Here is a 21892-nt window from a genome sequence, read left to right on the forward strand (position 1 = left end):
GGATGAGTTGTAGGATGGCTTCCGGAGATTGGCTGTTGTTGGTGTTGAGTATTGATGCTGTCGCAGCGATGCCGTCATCGTGGGGGATACTGGTGTATAGTGCCGAGACGTCCATCGTGGTGAGAAGTGTTCCTGGTTCAACTGGTCCGTGGGTACTGAGTTTTTGTAGGAAGTCTGTAGTGTCGCGACAGAAGCTGGGGGTTCCCTGTACGATGGGTTTCAGGATGCCCTCGATGTATCAAGAGAGGTTCTCACACAGGGTTCCGTTGCCTGATACGATGGGACGTCCGGGTGTGTTGGCTTTGTGTATCTTTGGGAGGCAGTAGAAGTCTCCCACGCGGGGAGTACGTGGGATGAGAGTGCGTAGGATGCTTTGAAGGTCTGGATCGAAGGTCTTGATCAGTTTGTTGAGCTGGTGGGTGTGTTCTTTGGTCGGATCTGCGGGTAACCGTCTGTAGTGTTCCTGGTTGTCCAGTTGTCGGTATGCTTCTTTGCAATAGTCTGTTCTGTTCTGTATGACTATGGCTCCTCCTTTGTCCGCTGGTTTGATGACGATGTTGCGGTTGGTCTTGAGAGCGTTGATGGCGTTGCGTTGTGCTCGGGTGACATTCTGGACTGTCTTCTGAGTGCGGCTGATGAATCTGGCATTGACGCATTTCCTGACAGCTTGAGCATACATGTCCAGCTGAGGGCAGCGACCCTCCGGAGGAGTCCAGTTTGACTCTTTCCTCTTCGGTTGCTGTACCGCGGATCCCTCTGTCTGCTGTTCCGGATCGTCGATTGTCTCATTGGGTTCGCTGCTGAAATCTTGGGGTTTGTGGTAGAATTCCCGGAGCCTCATTCTCCTGATGAATTCCTCTGTGTCCGCCGCGAGACTAGTGGGGTCCATTTTGGTAGTGAGGCAGAAATTGAGCCCTCGGCTGAGAACTTCGATTTCGTCTGGTTGAAGGGTGTGGTCGGATAAATTGACAATAGACTTCCCTGTGGTTGCAACCGTGGTACCAGGGGAAGCTTGGTGGTTGCTGGTGGTGATGCAGAGTTTCTCAAGCTTCCTGCTCTTGGTTTTCATGTAGGCAGCGTAGTTCCGTTGCCTCGTCTGTTTGGCGGTATAACGTAGCTGGTCTGCTGTGTCCTGAGTACAGGTTGAGAGTATGGACTCTATCTTGGTTTCGAGGTTGTGGCGTCTGCTGTAGAGTTGGTGTATGAGATGGTTGCGGAGTGTGCGAGAGGTACGGCGGCAGAGTCTCTCAGCGTAATCCGAGTTGTATGTGGACTTGAGTGGGTTCGTGATCTGGAGTCCTTTCGGGATCTTGTCTGCTTTCTTGCAGCTCTGTAAAAACTTGATGTCTGTGTCTAAATGCGCGATCTTCTTGGATATCCTTTCCACTGTGAGCCGGCAGTTTGTGGTGTCGATGGTAGTCATGATGTGGAGATGCCGGTGATGGACTGGGGTTGACAATTGTAAACAATTTTACAACACCAAGTTATAGTCCAGCAATTTTATTTTAAATTCACAAGCTTTCGGAGGCTTCCTCCTTCCTCAGGTAAATGTTCAGGAGCTCCTTGAAGCCTACGCATTTATACATATAGAACAATACATGGTGTTTACAGAATGCCCCTGCAACTGCCCGTTGCCAAGGCAATCACCGTGTTCAGACAGAGAGGTGTCACCTGCAGAACCCCCGAATACACATTCAACAAAAAAACAAACAGGAAAAAAAGCAGAGAGAGGCAGAAACATCCGGAAGGCAGAGAAAGCCAGCAAATGACCCATTATATTAAAAACAGATAACATTTGTTCGCTGGTGGGGTAACGTGTAGCGTGACATGAACCCAAGATCCCGGTTGAGGCCGTCCTCATGGGTGCGGAACTTGGCTATCAATTTCTGCTCGACGATTTTGCGTTGTCGTGTGTCTCGAAGGCCGCCTTGGAGAACGCTTACCCGAAGGTCGGTGGATGAATGTCCATGACTGCTGAAGTGTTCCCCGACAGGGAGGGAACCCTCCTGTTTGGCGATTGTTGCGCGGAGTCCGTTCATCCGTTGTCGCAGCGTCTGCATGGTCTCGCCAATGTACCATGCTCTGGGGCATCCTTTCCTGCAACGTATGAGGTAGACAACGTTGGCCAAGTCACAGGAGTATGAACCATGCACCTGGTGGGTGGTGTCCTCTCGTGTGATGGTGGTATCTGTGTCGATGATCTGGCATGTCTTGCAGAGGTTACCGTGGCAGGGTTGTGTGGATACCCTCACGGTATGCCCTCGATGCCCACGGATGCCCTCGATGTATCTCTGGATACATCGAGGGCATCCTGAAACCCATCGTACAGGGAACCCCCAGCTTCTGTCGCGACACTACAGACTTCCTACAAAAACTCAGTACCCACGGACCAGTTGAACCAGGAACACTTCTCACCACGATGGACGTCTCGGCACTATACACCAGTATCCCCCACGATGACGGCATCGCTGCGACAGCATCAATACTCAACATCAACAACAGCCAATCTCCGGAAGCCATCCTACAACTCATCCGCTTCATCCTGGATCACAATGTCTTCACCTTCGATAACCAGTTCTTTACCCAAACACACGGAACAGCCATGGGGACCAAATTCGCACCCCAATACGCCAACATTTTCATGCACAAGTTCGAGCAGGACTTCTTCACTGCACAAGACCTCCAACCAACACTATACACCAGATACATCGACGACATTTTCTTTCTATGGACCCACGGCAAGGAATCACTAAAGAGACTACACGATAACATCAACAAGTTCCATCCCACCATCAAGCGCACCATGGACTACTCCTCAGAATCAGTTTCTTTCTTGGACACACGAATCTCCATCAAAGACGGGCACCTCACTCTACCGCAAGCCCACGGACAACCTCACGATGCTCCACTTTTCCAGCTTCCACCCTAACCACGTCAAAGAGGCCATCCCCTATGGACAGGCCCTGCGAATACACAGGGTCTGCTCAGACGAGGAGGAACGCGATGGACACCTACAGATGCTGAAAGACGCCCTAGTAAGAACGGGATATGACGCTCGACTCATCGATCGACAGTTCCGACGGGCCACAGCAAAAAATCGCTTAGACCTCCTCAGGAGACTAACACGGGACGCAACCAACAGAGTACCCTTTGTCGTCCAGTACTTCCCCGGAGCGGAGAAACTACGCCATGTTCTCCGCAGCCTTCAACATGTCATCAATGAGGACAAACACCTCGCTATGGCCATCCCCACACCTCCACTACTCGCCTTTAAACAGCCACCCAACCTCAAACAGACCATCGTTCGCAGCAAATTACCTAGCTTTCAAGAGAACAGCGTCCACGACACCACACAACCCTGCCACGGTAACCTCTGCAAGACATGCCAGATCATCGACACAGATACCACCATCACACGAGAGGACACCACCCACCAGGTGCACGGTTCATACTCCTGTGACTCGGCCAACGTTGTCTACCTCATACGTTGCAGGAAAGGATGCCCCAGAGCATGGTACATTGGCGAGACCATGCAGACGCTGCGACAACGGATGAACGGACACCGCGCAACAATCGCCAAACAGGAGGGTTCCCTCCCAGTCGGGGAACACTTCAGCAGTCATGGACATTCATCCACCGACCTTCGGGTAAGCGTACTCCAAGGCGGCCTTCGAGACACACGACAACGCAAAATCGTCGAGCAGAAATTGATAGCCAAGTTCCGCACCCATGAGGACGGCCTCAACCGGGATCTTGGGTTCATGTCACGCTACACGTTACCCCACCAGCGAACAAATGTTATCTGTTTTTAATATAATGGGTCATTTGCTGGCTTTCTCTGCCTTCCGGATGTTTCTGCCTCTCTCTGTTTTTTTTCCTGTTTGTTTTTTTGTTGAATGTGTATTCGGGGGTTCTGCAGGTGACACCTCTCTGTCTGAACACGGTGATTGCCTTGGCAACGGGCAGTTGCAGGGGCATTCTGTAAACACCATGTATTGTTCTATATGTATAAATGCGTAGGCTTCAAGGAGCTCCTGAACATTTACCTGAGGAAGGAGGAAGCCTCCGAAAGCTTGTGAATTTAAAATAAAATTGCTGGACTATAACTTGGTGTTGTAAAATTGTTTACAATCGTCAACCCCAGTCCATCACCGGCATCTCCACATCATTTCTGAAGATGCGAGGAAGATCCTGTGGAGGCATAGGATTGACCAAACAGCTGAAGGAAAATTTGAAGAAAAGTTTTCTGTTTGTTCTCCTGGGCATTTTACCAAAAGTTACCTAGATATCAAAGACAGTGAAGGTACTCTCCAGGCTCTGAGGAGCCAAGAACTCATCTAGCAAAGTAATTTAAAATACAGAAGCTGAAATATGTAGGAGAGGGAGGGTAGAAAAGACCCAAAAATGCAAACTACCTTCCTTCCAACCATGTCCTGCTGGGTTGGTCAAAACATGCACAAGAAAAAGTACAAGATACTTCTGAAACGTAGACTTACTTTGAAGCGATATTCTGGAGCTCCTTCTGTTGGTCTTCTTCCCGGGTCATTTTTGACAGTTGAGTGAGAGCTGCCTCGACATCTTGAATGGTCATCATGCTTTTATGGGCAGGAGGGAAACTCTGACTCTCTTCAAAAAAGATGCGCACTGTCTCAGAGACATCCCCCTAAAGTGTATTTTTAAAAAGTCCCAATTATTATAAACATGATCAACTGCCAGATTTATTTTTAGAACAACTGAAAAAAAAAAACAACCCCTGAAGCAGCATGGTGGAGCTCAGCACACTGTGCTAGTGAGTGACAGATGCAAACCTGTGTCCTACAATACCTGCACAATGAGTTCCTGGACTTAGTGGTGCTGCTGTTAAGGGGAGATGCCAAGCAGAGCCGAGCACTTACTGAGGCTATAGGTGATTGGGGGTGGGGGGGATAAAAGAGAGATGAAGAAAGAGAGGAGGAACAACATAATTGGAGGGCTAGTCACCGAGGGCCACCCCAGCACCATTTCCTAGCAGTGCCAAGCAGCTCTTTTATCTACAGTCTAAATTGTGACCAGTGCGCCACCTGGAGGCTTAGAGGTTCCAAGAGCTCCCTTTTCCAATTAATTTCACATAAACCAACCATTTACAAACAGAAAAAGGAGCGACATAGAACAGGAGTCATTAAAAGCCAGTTTCTGAATCAAAGTGAGAAAATCAACAGAGGCTATACATAAACACTCGCATATACAAAGAAACAGTGGTAATTATACATCCATAAACTTACGTATAAAAGATCACAGTACTCAAAGTAGTCCATTCCCAGTCATGTATAGAACACACTCAGGCAGGGAGAACTCCCTTTCCACAAACATTCTTAGCATTCACTGTTCAGCACTGGTTCAGAATATTTTCAAATATATATTGTTTTTAAAAGTAGATGCAAATTTATCTTCAATGCCGAACAAATAAAAGCTCTTCCCAAGATAAAACATTTGCTAATTGACAATGAAAATGTACAATAGTACACACAGGTGCTTCCCTTCATGTTGGCGTTTGCCTGCACTCAACTCCCTTCCACAGGTCAGACTTATTCACTAGAGTCTATACTTATAAACACACACTCAACACAGAAGTGCATTTGTGTACTGCTATAAAGTTCCAGTACAAATGATGTGTTGTTATTTATTCCTAATAGGGCCATTTTATTGGGCAAGTTTATAAAGGATGCTGGGAGGGATTTAGAATGTCTTCCCATTTACTCCTTTCATTTGCATCAAGATCAAGCAGATTCCCAGAATTACTTCAGTGCAGAATGAAAATCTTTCCTCTGTTGGTTGTGAGCCTTCTCAATCAAAATGAGTTTGTGCCATCTCAGCCAAGTTGTCAGTGTACAAGTACACGGCCTACAACAGAGCCAAGAGAAGACAAAGCTCAATTAAAAATCACAAAGCTTTATTGGGTTTCAGTCCAACAGTCCCTTCAGTTAAAAGCCTGAGTTAATGCATACATTGCTGCACACGGGGCTATCTGAAGTCAGCTCATGACTAACGGGCCCACAGCACTTTGTGTTTTAAGTTTCAAATCTGGTGTATTTATAGCTTGTTTTATCCCCCCAATCCATTTTCCTTATGTCCTCATGTTTTTGTTCATGTGGACCTCGCCCTCGTCTTTTTAGTCCTCACTATTTGCACACTCTTTTTAGATCGCCACTTCAATTCACTAATCATCTATTATTTCATTTAAAAGACTTCTATTAAGCAGTTTGAGGTCATTTAGTTCTTTATCTCCTCTCTGCAATTGGTGTATCTGTTGATTCTGCTCCTTTTTTCTAACCTTACTGAATTGCCGATTTTTTTTTTAAGTGTTTGGTTCTGATGAAAGGTACACACCCAAAACATCATCACCTGTCTTTCCATATGTAAACTGACCTACTGTGTATTTCCAGCAGTTTCTGTTTTTATACCAGGCCAACGAGTTTGAGTCAAACGAACCTGTTCCAAGTCTCGCACCATGTCGTCCAGGCTGCAGTTAAATATCCTGCTGAAAAGTTTGACAATCTGCTTGTCATTCAGGTTGTAAACAGTTTTGACCACACCTGGTAAGAGTAGCTTTATAGTCAGGTATACATCCCCGTGGAATTTACCTGGGGGGAAAAAAAAATCAGGCGCCATTACATAGCCTACATTGAGTTGCAACTATATGGTTTAATTACATTACTGGTAAAGTGCAAACACTAACCACCAGGAAATAGCCCCACACTATTCTTAAAGTTCAAATCCCTTTTGTTTAGCCATTGGGTGAATTCTGTCCAATCATACAAACTAAGTGATGAAAATTTGTGGTGTAAACGGTAGGTTTAGATGTTAGGATGGGGACATGGAATGAGAAAGAAACAGTAAACACTGAGTACAAAAGGTCCCTGCTGCTTCTGAAGTGGATGCATTGGGGAGTGGGGGTGGTGGCGGGTGCAATCGGTACTTAAAACCAAACTTGCAGCTCTCCCAATGAGTAAGGTGACACTCTCTAGGCTTGGATAATCACAGCTAACACCTGTGGAACTGTACCCCAATGTGAGCCCCTCCTTCCATATGGGAGAAAACTGGTCTGAAAAAAAAGTGTAACTTTTTAGGATTTTTTGACCAATTTTTTCCCATCGAGAAGAACTTGGTAATGCCTGTGTGTTTCAACGTAAAAGTGGGTTCACACAGGTTTAGAATTCCTCACCAGTCACATGCTGCAGCTGCTGAGACCAGGAGCAGATTATAGGTTAATGAGCCAGACACTGAAAATATATTTCCACAATGACTGGGAAAATAGTCAATTTGTTATCCCCTCCTAGGCTTCCTACAAATATCCACAGCAATTATTATGGGGATGAAAACTTTATTTGAGCCCATTGTGGGGTGTCTACTGAGAATCCACTCTTATGGCGGGGGGGGAGGGGTTGATGGTTTTGTTGCAAGACCACTCGTGAATCATCGAACAGCCCATTGACTTCCTGTGGTAAAGAATAGCAAAATAAGACGGGCAATATCCCTGATCACTGGCAGTCAGCTCGGATGGTCAGCTGGAAAGCGAGAGAATTTGATTATAACTGTTAGTCTGTATCTTGCTGTCTGTAAAATAAAGCAGCTTAATAATTCATATCGGGCTTCATCTCACTGAAGTGTTTTCAGTCCATTAGTATTAGATAAGAACATGTGAGGACACATGAATAGACAGAACAGCCAGTTCAGATCAGAAAGAAAAAATGAAAATGAGAAAAGAAAAAGAAATAAATTGCATTTATATGGCACCTTTCACGACCACACGACCTAAAGCGCTTTACAGACAATTAAGTACTTTTTGAAGTGGTCATTGTTCTAATACAGGAAACACGGCAGCCAATTTGTACACAGCAAACACGGCAGCCAATTTGTACACAGCAAGGTCCCACAAACAGCCATGAGATAAATGACCAGATAATCTGTTTTTTTTAAATTAAAAAAGGTGTCCACCTGAGAGGGTAGACAGATTTAACATCTCACCCGAAAGATGAGACCTTTGATAGTGCAGCACTCTCTCAATACTGCATTGAAGTGTCAGCGTAGGTTATGTGCTCAAGTCTCTGGAGTGGGAACTGAACCCACAATCTTCTGACTGAGAGGCAAGAGTGCTACCACTGAGCCAAAAATTGTTACGTCCCCAGGTTACACTATTATACAATTAGATATTGGGCAGTACGAGCACACTTCTGAACGCAAGTTGTCAGGAGCGCTTATGGGAGCGGCAAGCACCATTGAACTAGAGAATATCTGAGGCAAACACAAAAATTATTTCAGCAGGTTTGTGTGTCAATTGCCAACTGCTGGTAGATGGATACATATATTTGCATACAAACATTTTTTTTTTTAAAAAGGCATGATAAACATTGGGAGCATTCATCCAAGGGAGCCAGTGGAGTCAAGATACTTTTACACTCAGTACTTCTGCAGCTTGGATCACCATAAACCAGCATCTCTGCTCCAGTTTCCTGGGTTTACATTGCTAAAACCAGCTTCCTTGTCCTGGTAGTGGAATTGCAGACCCTGCTTTTAAACACTCAGCTCAGCAATGAGGTTGGGAGTATATTAGATTTGGCATAATTTTGGGCATTGAGGCATTCCAAAACATAAAAAAAAGCACAATTACCACGAACATCACAATGCAATACAAAACAGATGCACACAGATTTAATATTTAGCAACTGACAGATTGCAGAGTAAACCCACAGGTTTCAGGAGCATTTCTTAGAACACTACTTTTAAATTAAAAAAAGGGATACAAAAATAATCAGATTCGGAAAATTAAATTGTTCCCTTTAGAGCTGGGGATTCATAGAAGCTGTGCAAGAGAGTAAAAAGATGGGACTCACCATCGGCACCTGTGCCCTTCCTCAGAAACTCCTGGATGATCTGTGTTTTAGCATTATAGCTCGGCTTGTCTGCAACCATGGCACAGAGTTTACGGAATTCCCTCAAGGAGCAATCCTTGTGGTTTGGGTCACACACCCCAGCTGACAGTGTACTGCTGGAGGTTGAAGGCTCTTCATCAGGGGACCCTGCTTTAGCTGTGTTTTTTTTTAAAAAGGTAAAGAGGTACAGAAAGAAATATCAATTACTGTAAATGCAGAGCAAGAGAAAGGTAAGCTGACATTTCGGGTGATACCCTTCATCAGACTGGCTCCCACCAAAATATTAACCCATCTTTCACAGCAGGTCAGTCAGCATTTGCAAGAGAATCATTTTTTGAAAATCACAAATTTTGTTTCCTAAATCTATTTAAAGAAGAAAAAAAACACATTTATCCACATCTTGCTTACATAGAATTAACAGCACAGAAACAGGCCATTCAGCCAAACTGTTGTGCGCCAGTGATTATGCTCCACACAAGCCTCCTCCCACCCGACTTCATCTCAGCCTAGCAACATATCCTTCTATTCCTTTCTCCCTCATGCACTTATCTAGCTTTCCCTTAAATATATCTATGCTATTCACCTTAACCACTCCATGTGGTAGCAACTTCCACATTCTAACCACTCTGAGTAAAGAAATTACCTCATTGCAAATCTCAAAATGCTTCACATACAATGAAGTAATGTGAAGTGCGGCTACTGTTATATAGGCAAACATGATAGGCATTTTGCACAAAGCACGTTACCTCAAACAACAATGACATAAATGACTAGGCAATCTGTCTTTGGCAAAAATTGGCTCCAGCACTCTGTGCTGTGAAGGGGGTTAGAAAAATGAGTTGCCATTCCTGATCACTATCTATTGATTCCTGCTAGAAAGTGCATGCGCCGTCAGGTGAAAATAGCTGTGCTGTCTGTTATTTATGAATAGCCTGCCACTACTTACCACCTAGGTTCACAATAGCCAAATAACATGTTGAAACTTCATTCAGATACAAGCTACACTACAGGATGCAGTACCTCTTCACTACCAGTAGATGTCTCCTTGGTGAGCAAGTAAAAACCTCAAAATTCTCAATAGTACTGCAGCATCAGGCACTCCTTCCCCTCTGTTCCTCACCTCCTTAATCCTCCTCCTCCCCCAATATAAAAGAAACATTTAAAGCTGACATACAACAACTTGCATTTATATAGCGTCATTAACATAGTAAAACGTCCCAAGGCGCTTCACAGGAGCGATTGTCAAACAAAATTTGACACCGAGCCACATAAAAGGAGATATTAAGACAGGTGAGGTAAGTCTTATGGAGAGTCTTAAAAAAGGAGGTACAGAGATGGAGAGGTATAGGGAGGGAATTCCAGAGCTTAGGGCCGAGGTAGCTGAAGGCATGGCCACCAAAGGTGGAGCGATTAAAATAGGGATGCGCAAGAGGCAAGAATTGGAAGAGCGCAGAGATCCCGGAGGGTTGGAGGAGGTTACAGATAGGGAGGGGCAAGGTCACAGAGGGATTTGAAAACAAGAATGAGAATTTTAAAATCGAGGCATTCCTGGGCCAGGAGCCAATGTAGGTCAGCGAGCACAGGGGTGATGGGCGAACAGGACTTGCTGCGAATTAGAACATCCAGCAGGAATTAGAACATCCAGCAGGATACAGGCAGCAGAGTTTTAGATGAGCTCATGTTTATGGAGGGTGGAAGATGGGAGACCAGCCAGGAGAGCATTGGAATCGTCAAGTCTAGAGGTGACAAAGGCAAGGATGAGGGTTTCAGCAGCAGATGAGCTGAGGCAGGGGCAGAGACGTGCAATGTTACCGAGGTGGAAGTAGGTGGTCTTGGTGATGGAGCGAATATGTGGTCACAATATATAGGAAAACGTTCTCGTGCCATTTACTTCAGTTACTATCACAGACTACTTGTGATGCACAGTGTGTGTCCTTACCAGAGAATCCGGAGAATTTTCGAGGCGATGGAGTGACTGCAGTGGGGGTTGGCTTGCTCTGGGAGGGCTTGATTTTTGAAGATAATAAGCCATTCTTGATTGCAAGTTCTAGAAAAAAATGAAAGCTGCATTAACACTTTTCCCATAAACCTATTAACTTTTCCCTTGGACCACTGGTCTTTTTTTCTAAACTGGAGGAGGGGAGGCGGGTCACCATGTAAATTAGTCCGTAAAATTTCAGGAATCAGTACAACCAGAGCATTGCATTGGACTGGTCTATTTCCTGAACTTTGCCACCAACATTTACATATGATGTGGAGATGCCGGTGATGGACTGGGGTTAACAATTGTAAACAATTTTACAACACCAAGTTATAGTCCAACAATTTTATTTTTAATCCCACAAGCTTTCGGGGGCTTTCCCCTTCCTCAGGCAGTGTGGAAAAGGCCTTTTCCACACTGCCTGAGGAAGGGGAAAGCCCCCGAAAGCTTGTGGGATTAAAAATAAAATCGTTGGACTATAACTTGGTGTTGTAAAATTGTTTACAAACATTTACATAGGCATGCCAGAGCTAGACAACAGATAGGCAGCTTATTCCCAGGACTCTTAATTTTCTTCCTTCTTCTGAAGGAGCTGCCCCTACATGGAACGTAGGCTCAAGTCTGCTCTGGACCAGGTGATCACCCACATCTGCCTCATCAGCCTGGACCAGGAGAATGCCTTTGACAGAATATCCCACACATATATGATGGATGAGCTCTCCAGAATAGGTTTTGGGGTGGGAATCTGCGATTGGATCAGACTGCTCCACGTGGCCATCCGTAGCACAGTCCTAATCAATGGGTGGGAGTTGGAGAGCTTTCCGATCAGATCTGAAGTCAGGCAGGGCTGTCCTCTCTCTGCGGCCTTGTTTGTATGTTGTATCGAGCCGTTTGCAGTGTCCATCTGGAAGGACGTGGGTATCACGGGGTGGGGGGAGACGATCCAGGCAGCGGTGGCTCTCAGGTTAAGGCCTCCCTGTACGTGGACAATGTCACCTTCTTCTGCTCCGACCAGCAGTGGGTCCACACACTGATAGGCATCTGTGACCATTTCGAGCTGGCCTCGGGGGCCTGAGTGAACCGAAATAAAAGCGAGGCCATGTTCTTTGGCAGGTGGGAGACCCGGTCCTTTGTCTCCTTCACCATCAGGTCAGACTACCTGAAGGTGCTGGGGTTCTGGTTCCGGGGGCCCCTGGCCTGCACAAAGAACTGGGAGGAGCTGATCGCCAAGGCCAAACAGAAGCTTGGTATGTGGGTAGGGCGATCCCTCTCCATAACCAGCAGGAACCTGGTGATAAGGTGTGAGATACTCGGGGTGTTGCTCTACATGGCCAGGGTCTGGCTCATTCACCACAACCCACCATCAGTCACCCAAGCTATCTTCCACTATGTCTGGAGGTCCAAGGTAGAACAAGTCCACAGGACCACTAGGTAAAAAGGGTTGGGGGGAGAAATTTTTTTAAAAAGAGCATCCCAAATGCTGCTCTGACCTTGATGGCTACCTTTGTGAGCAACTGCCTCAGGATAGGTGTAGAGCCCAAGTGCGCAAACAATGTCAAGCAGTGTCACTACGTGCTGGGTTTCTACCTGTCTAACACAGAGAAGGCTGGGTCTGGCCAAGCAGGCACAGGACATCACGTCCAGCTGGACCATTCCCATCCGTCCCAGATGGAGAAGTTCCTGAGGAGGAACCCCTTCAACCACAAGACCGTCAGACAGTGGTCAATACAAAATGCCTTCAGAGTCCTGCAAGGAACTGAGAGGATGGACTTAATCAGTTTCTTCCCCGACCAGACTGTCGATGCCATTTGGCATAACATCTCGTCGCCGGAACTGACCAACAGGCACCAGGATGTAGCCTGGATGGTGGTGAGAAAGGCCCTCCCAGTGTGGACCACCATCATGCACGGAACCTCAGCGCATTGCGAGCTGCCCAAGGCTGTGGCGGGGAGGAGGCCGTCTTCCAACTCCTGATGGGCTACCCAGAGGGTGTGGAGAGAGATGCGTTGGTATCTGTCCCGGCTCATCCCAAACAGTTTGGTAACACAGGACGCTGTGCTCTATGGGTTGTTCCCCTAGACGCACATATCACCTGCGGCTGGAAGGCCATCAACTCGGTGAAGGAGGCCCTTTGGTCCGCCCGAAACATGTTGGTCTTCCAGCTGAAGGAGCTGTCCACAACCGAGTGTTGCCATCTTGCACACTCCAAGGTGCAGGAGTACGTGTTGCAGGACGCTTTGAAGCGAGGTGCGACCTACACAAAGGCTCTAAGGGAAAAGGCCACCGTTTAGAGCCCCCCACCCCCCGCCATTGTATACAGAGGGGCTGGAATCAGAGGAAAACCCCGTCGGGCAGAATGTAAATGAACATCTCGAAATGTACTGTATCTGTAACTGGTAATGACTAATGCAAGGAGGCACCCTAGGGCGCCATGAACTGTATTTACAATGTATGGTGCGTAACTATTGATTGTACCGGGACTGCTGATTTGTACTGTATGTACCATTGCAAATTGTATGACCTGTATTGTATTGTTTGAAGCATGACTTGAATTGCATTGTATGTACCTTTACAAATTTTATGAATAAAGTTTATTTTGAAATATAAAAAAAACCTGGAATGCAGTTCCATGGAGTCTTGAAACTCACCCAAGTGGCCATGCTTCATGTGCGAGCACAGGCAGGGAATGGACATGGGCTATTTGTTCACAGGAGGCATCACAACTAAACCTGATCCTGGTCTCACCAAACAGCCCATCCATGCATGCTTTCCACTGGGGTCATTGGATAGTGGTCAGCAACAAGAACAGTGGCTATTTCCTCCCCAACCCTTAACCCACGGGCATGATGGCAATTGCAACGTCCCAGCTTCTGCTCAATACAGACTAAGGATCAAACACGGGACTTTGGATCCGTACAGCTTATTACCACATGACAGGAGGGGTATATTTCACCTGCTAAGGCACTGGAAGCTCAAGAGTTTACCGCACAAAGTGAAGCATACTGTATGAATTTATCTAAAATACAATCAGTCCTCCAGATCTTGGTGTTCTGACCTTTAATATGCTGGTTGATCAGATCCCTCTCTGCATCCTGAAGCTCTTCATAACCTTCCAGGTCTGTTATGTCATCAATTTTCTTGGTACTTAGTCGGGCTCGTTCCAGCTTCTCAAACATACATTTGATGTGGTACCATTCCTTCATCTCGGCCGCCTCGGTGAAGGGATTCGGCACAATCCTCCCAATCCGCACCAGTCCCTTCGGGAGTTTCTCCCTGCACTTCTTGCAGCCAGCTGTGCCACGCTTGGCATAGTCCACGCAGTACCTCTGCACAGGCATGCCTGCTTCTGACGTGAAAAACGGGCAGCTAGGAACCAAACAGAAAGTCACGACAACTGGGCCAAAACCGTGCAGCCTCAAGGCGCGCTCCACTGACGACCAGATCCCAGTCACAGCCAAACGTACTGAGAAAGGATCGACAGGCCAGACTTGTCGAGAATGTGGAACGGGGAGCTCAAGGAGCAAAGTGCAGCTGCTTTGGCTTTCAGACACAGACTTATCTAGTTGACTCCGTACTGGGCAAATCCTCCCTCGTCTGAGCAAAACATTTGCAAAGCGGAAAAGCAGCTTGTACATAGGAGAGTTCTCACTTCAGCTACCTGCTCATCTGCAATACAAGGGGGAAAAAAATAAAGAGACCTTAAATAAGAGAAGACAGCTCATCATCTAAACAGTGATCTCCTGTGGCATTACTCACCGGTTAGTCAGAGGATAGACTGATTTATAACAAGATCATTGCACATATATCATGTAATCTCTTGATCTCCCGCGACGTTGCTCACAACCAGAAACCTATACAGCAACTTGCATTTATATAGTGCCTTTATAATAGTAAATCTTCCCAAGGCGCTTCACAGCAACGTTATCAAACAAAAGTTGACACCGAGCCACAAAATGAGATATTAGGACAGGTGATCAAAAGCTTGGTCAAAGAGTTAGGTTTTAAGAAGCGTCTTAAAAAGGAGAGAGACGTAGAGAGGTTTAGGGAGGGAATTCCAAAGCTAGGGCCTAGGCAGCTGAAGACACGGCCACCATTGGTGAAGTGCTGAAAATCAGGGATACGAGAGAGGCCAGAATTTGAAGGAGCGTAGAGATCTTGAACGGTTGTAGGACTGGAGGAGGTTACAGAGGTAAGGAGGCGAGGCGAGGCCATGGAAGGATTTGAAAACAAGGTTGAGAATTTTAAAAGTCAAGGCGGTCAGACTATTTTACAATGTGACAAGTTAACATAATTCACACAAGCAAAATTCCTGGATTTACAGTCAGTGCTAATAGCAGCTAATCCACTATTACAGGATAGAACATAACATTAATACCCCCTGAACTAGATGGTATCTTTCACACGTGCCCTCATGTGCACTTCTCCAACCTTCCATTAGATGGGCTAACACTTCAGTATGATGATGCCAGATACAGATCATTAAGTTGTTTTATTTTACAGACACAAGTGAATATACAAGGTAACAGTTCTAATCATCTCACTTCACTTAACTTCATACCCATACCTCTTGTAAGAAAAATAAATAAGCCATGCAATCTTAGTGAGCTAAATGCACTCTTCTTTTAAAAAACGGTCTTAGCATCAAAACAGATTAAGGCTTGCACAGACTTGGTGGGCACTAATCATGCAATAAACTGCCCAGGCCTTTCTCTCAGCAGATATCTCGACTAACTACGAGCATGGGTTTTTCTCTTCCTTTTGTAATTTCTGACCACAGGAGGTGGAGGTGAGGAACATCCCTCCAATGTCTTTCCCATTCAGTGATTCACATCATGGATAATCACCATACCCTCTCAAAATGGTGCTTGCACCAACTGGTGATGCAGGCTTTCAATAGCATCGGTTTGCTGTTCTGCAACCCAACCGGGTAAGCACTGAACCCTAGAATGGGTATGGTAGCATAGTGGTTATGTTACTGGACTAGTGATCCAGAGGCCTGGACTAATAATCCAGAGACATGAGTTCAAATCCCACCATTGCAGCTGGGGAATAAAATAAAATCTGGAATAAAAATCAGTAATAGTGACCACGAAACTACCAGATTGTCGTAAAAACCTTTCTGGTTCACTAATGCTCTTTAGGGAAGGAAACCTGCCGTCCTTACCCGGTCTGGCCCATATGGGACTCTAGACCCACAGCAATGTGGTTAATTTTTAACTGCCCTCTGAAATGGCCTAGCAAGCCACTCAGTTGTCAAAAAGGTGGCTCACCACCACCTTCTCAAGGGCAGTTAGAGATGGGCAATAAATGCTGGCCTTGCCAGCGACACCCACATCCAATGAATAAAAAAAACATTAACATTTGTTCTCATACCTAGCCTGCAAACATTACTTTGCAGTAGCTGTTGTCCCACGTCTCAGTTTCTTTATCATCTATCCAACAAGTATAAGCCCCCAGTATTGTGGAAAGATCTGTACTGGGAATCTTGCAACATGGCAGCCACCTTGAATTTCTAGACATCCAAATCCAATGCTACATACCAGGCTTAATCGGCAGCAGTTTAATTCAGATACTCATAGAATCATAGAAGTTTACAACATGGAAACAGGCCCTTCGGCCCAACATGTCCATGTCGCCCAGTTTATACCACTAAGCTAGTCCCAATTGCCTGCACTTGGCCCGTACCCCTCTATACCCAACTTACCCATGCAACTGTCCAAATGCTTTTTAAAAGACAAAATTGTACCCGCCTCTACTACTGCCTCTGGCAGCTCGTTCCAGACACTCACCACCCTTTGAGTGAAAAAATTGCCCCTCTGGACCCTTTTGTATCTCTCCCCTCTCATCTTAAATCTATGCCCCCTCGTTATAGACTCCCCTACCTTTGGGAAAAGATTTTGACTATCTACCTTTTCTTTGCCCCTCATTATTTTATAGACTTCTGGAAGATCACCCCTTAACCTCCTACTCTCCAGGGAAAAAAGTCCCAGTCTGTCTAACCTCTCCCTGTAAGTCAAACCATCAAGTCCCGGTAGCATCCTAGTAAATCTTTTCTGCACTCTTTCTAGTTTAATAATATCCTTTCTATAATAGGGTGACCAGAACTGTACACAGTATTCCAAGTGTGGCCTTACTAATGTCTTGTACAACTTCAACAAGACATCCCAACTCCTGTATTCAATGTTCTGACCAATGAAACCAAGCATGCTGAATGCCTTCTTCACCACCCTATCCACCTGTGACTCCACTTTCAAGGAGCTATGAACCTGTACTCCTAGATCTCTTTGTTCTATAACTCTCCCCAACGCCCTACCATTAACGGAGTAGGTCCTGGCCCGATTCGATCTACCAAAATGCATCACCTCACATTGATCTAAATTAAACTCCATCTGCCATTCGTCGGCCCATTGGCCCAATTTATCAAGATCCCGTTGCAATCCTAGATAATCTTCTTCACTGTCCACAATGCCACAAATCTTGGTGTCATCTGCAAACTTACTAACCATTCCTCCTAAATTCTCATCCAAATCATTAATATAAATAACAAATAACAGCAGACCCAGCACCGATCCCTGAGGCACACCGCTGGTCACAGGCCTCCAGTCTGAAAAATAACCCTCTACAACCACCCTCTGTCTTCTGCCGTCAATCCAATTTTGTATCCAATTGGCTACCTCACCTTGGATCCCGTGAGATTTAACCTTACGTAACAACCTACCATGCGGTACCTTGTCAAAGGCTTTGCTAAAGTCCATGTAGACCACATCTACTGCACAGCCCTCATCTATCTTCTTGGTTACCCCTTCAAAAAACTCAATCAAATTTGTGAGACATGATTTTCCTCTCACAAAACCATGCTGACTGTTCCTAATCAGTCCCTGCCTCTCCAAATGCCTGTAGATCCTGTCTCTCAGAATACCCTCTAACAACTTACCCACTACAGATGTCAGGCTCACCGGTCTGTAGTTCCCAGGCTTTTCCCTGCCGCCCTTCTTAAACAAAGGTACAACATTTGCTACCCTCCAATCTTCAGGCACCTCACCTGTAGCGGTGGATGATTGAAATATCTCTGCTAGGGGACCCGCAATTTCCTCCCTAACCTCCCATAACGTCCTGGGATACATTTCATCAGGTCCCGGAGATTTATCTACCTTGATGCGCGTTAAGACTTCCAGCACCTCCCTCTCTGTAATATGTACACTCCTCAAGACATCACTATTTATTTTCCCAAGTTCCCTAACATCCACGCCTTTCTCAATCGTAAATACCGATGCGAAATAGTCATTTAGGATCTCACCCATCTCTAGTGGTTCCGCACATAGATGACCTTGTTGATCCTTAAGTGGCCCTACTCTCTCCCTAGTTACTCTTTTGCCCTTTATGTATTTGTAGAAGCTCTTTGGATTCACTTTTGCCTTGTCTGCCAAAGCAATCTCATATCCCCTTTTTGCCCTCCTGATTTCTCTCTTAACTCTACTCCGGCAATCTCGATACTCTTCAAGGGATCCACTTGATCCCAGCTGCCTATGCATGTCATTTGCCTCCTTCTTCTTTTTGACTAGGGCCACAATCTCCCGAGTCATCCAAGGTTCCCTACTTCTACCAGCCTTGCCCTTCACTTTATAAGGAATGTGCTTACCCTGAACCCTGGTTAACACACTTTTGAAGGCCTCCCACTTACCAGACGTCCCTTTGCCTGCCAACAGACTCTCCCAATCAACTTCTGAAAGTTCCTGTCTAATACCATCAAAATTGGCCTTTCCCCAATTTAGAATTTTAACTTCTGGGCCAGACCTATCATTCTCCATAGCTATCCTAAAACGGGCCACAGCAAAAAATCGCATAGACCTCCTCAGGAGACTAACACGGGACGCAACCAACAGAGTACCCTTTGTCGTCCAGTACTTCCCCGGAGCGGAGAAACTACGCCATGTTCTCCGCAGCCTTCAACATGTCATCAATGAGGACAAACACCTCGCTATGGCCATCCCCACACCTCCACTACTCGCCTTTAAACAGCCACCCAACCTCAAACAGACCATCGTTCGCAGCAAATTACCTAGCTTTCAAGAGAACAGCGTCCACGACACCACACAACCCTGCCACGGTAACCTCTGCAAGACATGCCAGATCATCGACACAGATACCACCATCACACGAGAGGACACCACCCACCAGGTGCATGGTTCATACTCCTGTGACTCGGCCAACGTTGTCTACCTCATACGTTGCAGGAAAGGATGCCCCAGAGCATGGTTCATTGGCGAGACCATGCAGACGCTGCGACAACGGATGAACAGACACCGCGCAACAATCGCCAAACAGGAGGGTTCCCTCCCAGTCGGGGAACACTTCAGCAGTCATGGACATTCATCCACCGACCTTCGGGTAAGCGTACTCCAAGGCGGCCTTCGAGACACACGACAACGCAAAATCGTCGAGCAGAAATTGATAGCCAAGTTCCGCACCCATGAGGACGGCCTCAACCGGGATCTTGGGTTCATGTCACGCTACACGTTACCCCACCAGCGAACAAATGTTATCTGTTTTTAATATAATGGGTCATTTGCTGGCTTTCTCTGCCTTCCGGATGTTTCTGCCTCTCTCTGTTTTTTTTTTCCTGTTTGTTTTTTTGTTGAATGTGTATTCGGGGGTTCTGCAGGTGACACCTCTCTGTCTGAACACGGTGATTGCCTTGGCAACGGGCAGTTGCAAGGGCATTCTGTAAACACCGTGTATTGTTCTATATGTATAAATGCGTAGGCTTCAAGGAGCTCCTGAACATTTACCTGAGGAAGGAGGAAGCCTCCGAAAGCTTGTGAATTTAAAATAAAATTGCTGGACTATAACTTGGTGTTGTAAAATTGTTTACAAAAACTAATGGAATTATGATCACTGGTCCCAAAGTGATCCCTCACTAACACTTCTGTCACCTGCCCTTCCTTATTTCCCAAGAGGAGGTCAAGTTTTGCCCCCTCTCTAGTCGGGCCATCCACATACTGAATGAGAAATTCCTCCTGAATACACTCAACAAATTTCTCTCCATCCAAGCCCCTAATGCTATGGCTGTCCCAGTCAATGTTGGGAAAGTTAAAGTCCCCTACTATGTGAGGAGGTATGGCAAAGAGACATCGTCAGGCTAAATTTCCCTCTAAGATACTCTGACAACTCATTGCAACCTAGCTCCCTCTTCCTTCCTACAACCATTTCTCCTTTATGCCATCTCACACCTTGGTCTTGGATCTGGCACACGGGCCAGAGGAAGACCTTCCGTTGCATACCATGAAATTCTCAATTACAAATTTCTACACATCTTATATTCTAGGAGCTTAATCTTTCTTCAATGGCAGTAAATTCCCAGTGCAGATTAAAGTTTCTTTCTCAGCATAATCCCAGAGGATTCTGTTTAGGCTGAAGTTGGCATTAATCAGAACCCCTGCAGCAGATGCACCTTGTACCTTCCAAATACATTTCAGATCCCCTCTTGATTCATTCAAAGATCATAACGCCACGCATGAGTGAATGCGCCATCATACTGCATTATTGTACTTTTGTTCAAGGTGCTGAATACAGTTCACAATATTGCCAAAGGAGTCCAAGGGCACATTTATCTGCAAAAATCAGCACTGCAATACTTCCAGAAATGCTCTGACACTCGAGGTCGTCCCATCCAATACCAACCAACACATTGTTAAAGAAGTCAAGCAGGATAGGAGATGGTGGATAACCTCACAAGGAAGAGATCAATGCATTGAGTCTCACCTACCATATACTCCCATGGCTTGTCGCTTCTTCATGGAGATGCTGTGCCAAAAGCCTTAGGGAAATCAATGAAAGTAACATAAATGGGGTTACTTGAGAGTGTAACTTGTTGAAAGCTAAGTGAAACTAGTCGTGATTCATGGCGATGGTTTATCTCTTATTACGTCTGTTTCCCTGGGTGACTATTTTTCTAAGCTTTTAGTTCACAAACCATGATGCTGAAACAAACTCCAATATATATTACAGTACTAAAGCAACTTATGTCAGGGTAGCTTTATTACTGCATACAGCCCTTCAAAAAACACTTGATACACAATTTTAAATGGTTCCAATTATTTTGCCATTTTCTCTCCAATCATCTTTTTTTTAATATCTTTCCACCCAATATTTTATTGCTTCTTTCCCCCCTACATACAAGTTGCTAAAAGCACAGCTTGGCCTGTTCTCCTACTCATCCAGCTGTAGCACTTCACCTCCTACCAGACCTCTCATTTCTTTTCTAGATCCTACTGTTTACAGCCACCCTTGGCCCTCCTCAGTGTTCGTACCAAGAGACAATTCATCCATAGTGACTTCAACCTCCATGTCAACTCATCCTCCTGCACCAATGTCCTCACCCTCCATTCTGACTCCCCCATCCACAAATGGTCACCCCCTTAACATAATCGTCGCAATCACCCTCAAAATCAGGTTATCATCATCAAGGCCCTCTCTGGGCCTTTCAACTCCTTTTAATTACACATCCTGCTGTTTGGCTCAAACTCCTTCAAGTTCATTTTCTGCAGCTGGATAAAGCTACCATCTCAAATTCCTCACAAATGCCCCAAACTCCATTCCCTCCTCCTTTTGCCTGCCACCCACAGCATTAACATCTCATATCAATCTGCTTCACAACTGTCTTGCCTCCACTTTCCACATCTTTATCCACACCAAATCTTGGACAGTCTCACATCTACACCAATCCCCAGTACAACAGCCATCTTAATGGCCTCAAATCAATGGGTCATAAACTTGAATACACATGGTGAGCTACTGGTCTAGATGTCCACTGTCAGGTCTAACTTGGCCACCTCAGTCAGTACCATCATTCCTTTTCCACAGCTATATCCTCAACCTACTTCAAGATTACCTTAAAGTGCAGGAACAACTTCAAATTCCTTTTAATCCCCACCAACTTTAACTTTAAGTCATCTTTAACGGCATCAAAAAGAAATTGACGACTTCAAGCAAAAAAAACCCA

At 45.7% G+C, this 21892-nt stretch overlaps 1 protein-coding gene across 5 annotated transcripts in view; it reads right to left on the reverse strand.

Annotated features, from left to right (window-relative positions):
* The window catches only part of lig3 (ligase III, DNA, ATP-dependent), a 66078-nt gene that overhangs the window by 38870 nt on the left and 5316 nt on the right, over positions 1 to 21892 (reverse strand). For 4 of the 5 annotated variants that reach the window (XM_068008042.1, XM_068008041.1, XM_068008037.1 and 1 more), the window contains exons 2-6: positions 13946 to 14556; positions 10849 to 10956; positions 8871 to 9065; positions 6469 to 6620; positions 4497 to 4663 (exon numbers count right to left, since the gene is read on the reverse strand). In XM_068008042.1, coding sequence (XP_067864143.1) covers positions 4497 to 4663; positions 6469 to 6620; positions 8871 to 9065; positions 10849 to 10956; positions 13946 to 14525 — 1202 coding nt within the window. In that variant the 5' untranslated portion in view covers positions 14526 to 14556. Of the gene's footprint in view, positions 1 to 4496; positions 4664 to 6468; positions 6621 to 8870; positions 9066 to 10848; positions 10957 to 13945; positions 14557 to 20656; positions 20701 to 21892 lie in introns of those variants that run through there. The other variant, XM_068008040.1, reaches the window with a different exon arrangement.

Source organism: Heptranchias perlo, chromosome 28, assembly GCF_035084215.1.
Source record: "Heptranchias perlo isolate sHepPer1 chromosome 28, sHepPer1.hap1, whole genome shotgun sequence".
Classification (NCBI taxonomy): Eukaryota; Metazoa; Chordata; class Chondrichthyes; order Hexanchiformes; family Hexanchidae; genus Heptranchias; species Heptranchias perlo.